This window comes from Perkinsus marinus, assembly GCF_000006405.1.
Source record: "Perkinsus marinus ATCC 50983 genomic scaffold scf_1104296957256, whole genome shotgun sequence".
NCBI classification, from domain to species: domain Eukaryota; phylum Perkinsozoa; order Perkinsida; family Perkinsidae; genus Perkinsus; species Perkinsus marinus.
Genome location: NW_003207186.1, coordinates 1 through 2,405, shown reverse-complemented (window position 1 = coordinate 2,405; position 2,405 = coordinate 1). Strand labels below are relative to the sequence as shown.

Here is a 2,405-nt window from a genome sequence, read left to right as displayed (position 1 = left end):
TGTCCATCTCGACACCTACTGAGCACTTGTCGAATTCGACAACGTATGTGTTTTCGCCAATTAATTAGGATAGCTTATTTTCGACAGCACATTGTCGTATTTGACTGTTGTCGAAATGGAGTGCGACCGGTACAGTAGAGAGTGACCGAGTAAAAGACAATCGACAACGACGAGTCATCACACACACCAGCGGCGTCCAACCAGCTTATAGTCGACACTTGAGATATGGACTTCATGCACTATGTGGTCATGCCGACACATGCAGGGGAACTACTTGACTACGGGGTACCTGAAGGTACTAGCGAAGTAGTAGGTCTTACTGGTATAGTATCAGCTGTCTTGTGTCCCAGCGTGTTGATGCAATACCAAAGCTTCTCCCAATGCAAACGGGGTCGCCCGGCATGACAGCCCTCTCAAAAGGACTTAAAATGCACAGTTCAACAGGGAAGAACCCGGAGTGAGAACCTCTCCCTCGGTGGGGAAGCACGTGAGGTATGGGCCACCCTCTATCGCACTCGTTGAGTGGATGTAAGAGTTGGCAGCTCGATCTCACATTCGATCTCGTTGGAACTCACCATCCAGTAACGCGATAAGGCACTGGGACCAGTTGGGGGGGGTATACATTTGGAAATGCTCGTGCCGCAATGCACGGTCATGGCGCGCGCGTAGTTTCGTGGCGCGTGCCCCGGCCTGATGCCCATTCTGAGAGCGATGTGGCCCGTAGACAAGCATGCACACTGCAATCAAGCATGCTGGGTGATCTCAATTATAATACGTGAGCTCGGACTGACCCTAACTCGCAGGGTCTACCCAGACAAGGAGTCACCGAGGCGAGGGACCGATCCACGACTCCGTTGGCGCTTACTTGCAACTGACTCGAATGGTTGAGTTGCGTGACCATTACTGTCAACAGGCTTGCAGTCCCTCATTTACTAGTCTTTATGTCGCAGCCACCAGCGACGAAGCGTGCGGCCACTGAGGAGCAGATGGAAGTAGTACTGGGATCGGCCCTAGGGGGGGCTGACAGTGGCGCTTTAGGCTCTGGTCGAGCGAACTAAGGAGGCTGAAGAGAAGCTCATCGCTGAGAAAAAGGCACTTCGAGCAATCGAGAAACCGAGGCAAGTCGATACCTTCTAGAGGTCACCAGTGGATACCACTAGCAGGTCTTCGGGCTCAGCGTCTATGGCTGCACTCGCCCGACAGGGCCTTGCTGGTGGGGACACCATGGCCCTCGACCGGGTCCTTCACACGACTAATAATGCCGTTATGGCAGCTACTGCTAGGGACATAACTGGTACTTGCTCCGTCGTATCAATGGTCCCCTCCTAGTCTCGGCGGTCAGGTCCTGAGGCTGCACAGATCTTGTCGCACATTTGCGTGGCGTTGGACAAGTCCCCGACCCGTGCCATGGTCCTTGCGGAATGGGCTCGCAATTTACTATTGGTCCATGCTGGGTATCTCTCGGGGCATCCTGAGGACACCAGAGCAGCCATCGGTACTCTAGGGTTCTCTTCCTCCTGTTCCCTCATATTGTGCTTGGATTTCCCTCAGCTCCTCTGTTGGAGTCTTTCCATCAACGTAGTGCCTACTTCTCTGCTCTGTCGAAGCTGCATGGTAGAGTACAAGCAATTATAAACGTATGTACTGCTACTCAGCAGCACTCAGCCAAGCAGACTCCTCCCGAGCCTCTGGCGAAGTATGTACTATCAATGGCCCTCTAGGGTTGTGGGTTAAGGCTCGTGATCAGGCATGGCGGAGACGACGATGCTGCCTATGATAACGACGTCGCCATGGACTCGGATGGTATGGCCTCTGAGAGTGACGACGACGAGGAGGAAGAAGGCTCCGACTCAGACTGAAGCCCTTCGAAGTTCAACCTGTCTTGAGACTGTATCAAAGACACACGATTGAATCACGTTAAAGTATGATACCACTAGTACTAAGTCATTGTATAGCATTCTATCACCAGTGGTGGTCATGTACGTTCCTAGAGTATCACCAGTCGTCGTAGTCTACAATGACCGTTTACCATCGTTTCACTGCGACTTTGAGGCTGAGGAGTTACTGGGAGCGGGCGGAGCGAAGTAATTCATCTTTTCGGGCAATAAATGGCAGATCGAGAATGCCATCTGCCCTTGTGAATGGGAAGCAGGAGATCTGGAAACGAAAGCACTGTAGGGTGAAGAACTGACATGGTCGGCGATGGGAGCCTCTAGCAAAGTACTGTATATGTATTGCAGTGAATCACGACAAAGTTGAGGGCAATATTTCACTTTATTTACCGAGTCGTGAGAAGGGGTTCACTCGAGTGCTGATGTAGAGTGTAACTATCATGGCCTAGTATACTACGTTTCGAATTGTCACTGTCATTTTACAGTAATAGTAGCATCATGATCTGATGACAG

General features: G+C 51.5%; 2 protein-coding genes across 2 annotated transcripts; both read left to right on the top strand.

Annotated features, from left to right (window-relative positions):
- Positions 1 to 941: 941 nt before the first annotated feature.
- Pmar_PMAR012781 (hypothetical protein) lies at positions 942 to 1,137 on the top strand (the record flags this gene model as incomplete). Its single annotated transcript, XM_002774835.1, has 2 exons — positions 942 to 992; positions 1,039 to 1,137. 2 exons carry the CDS (start codon positions 942 to 944, stop codon positions 1,135 to 1,137), a joined length of 150 nt encoding a protein of 49 aa, XP_002774881.1.
- Positions 1,138 to 1,182: 45 nt separating this feature from the next.
- Pmar_PMAR012780 (conserved hypothetical protein) lies at positions 1,183 to 1,893 on the top strand (the record flags this gene model as incomplete). Its single annotated transcript, XM_002774834.1, has 4 exons — positions 1,183 to 1,294; positions 1,343 to 1,495; positions 1,552 to 1,696; positions 1,748 to 1,893. 4 exons carry the CDS (start codon positions 1,183 to 1,185, stop codon positions 1,857 to 1,859), a joined length of 522 nt encoding a protein of 173 aa, XP_002774880.1. The 3' UTR covers positions 1,860 to 1,893.
- Between the last annotated feature and the right edge of the window lie 512 nt (positions 1,894 to 2,405).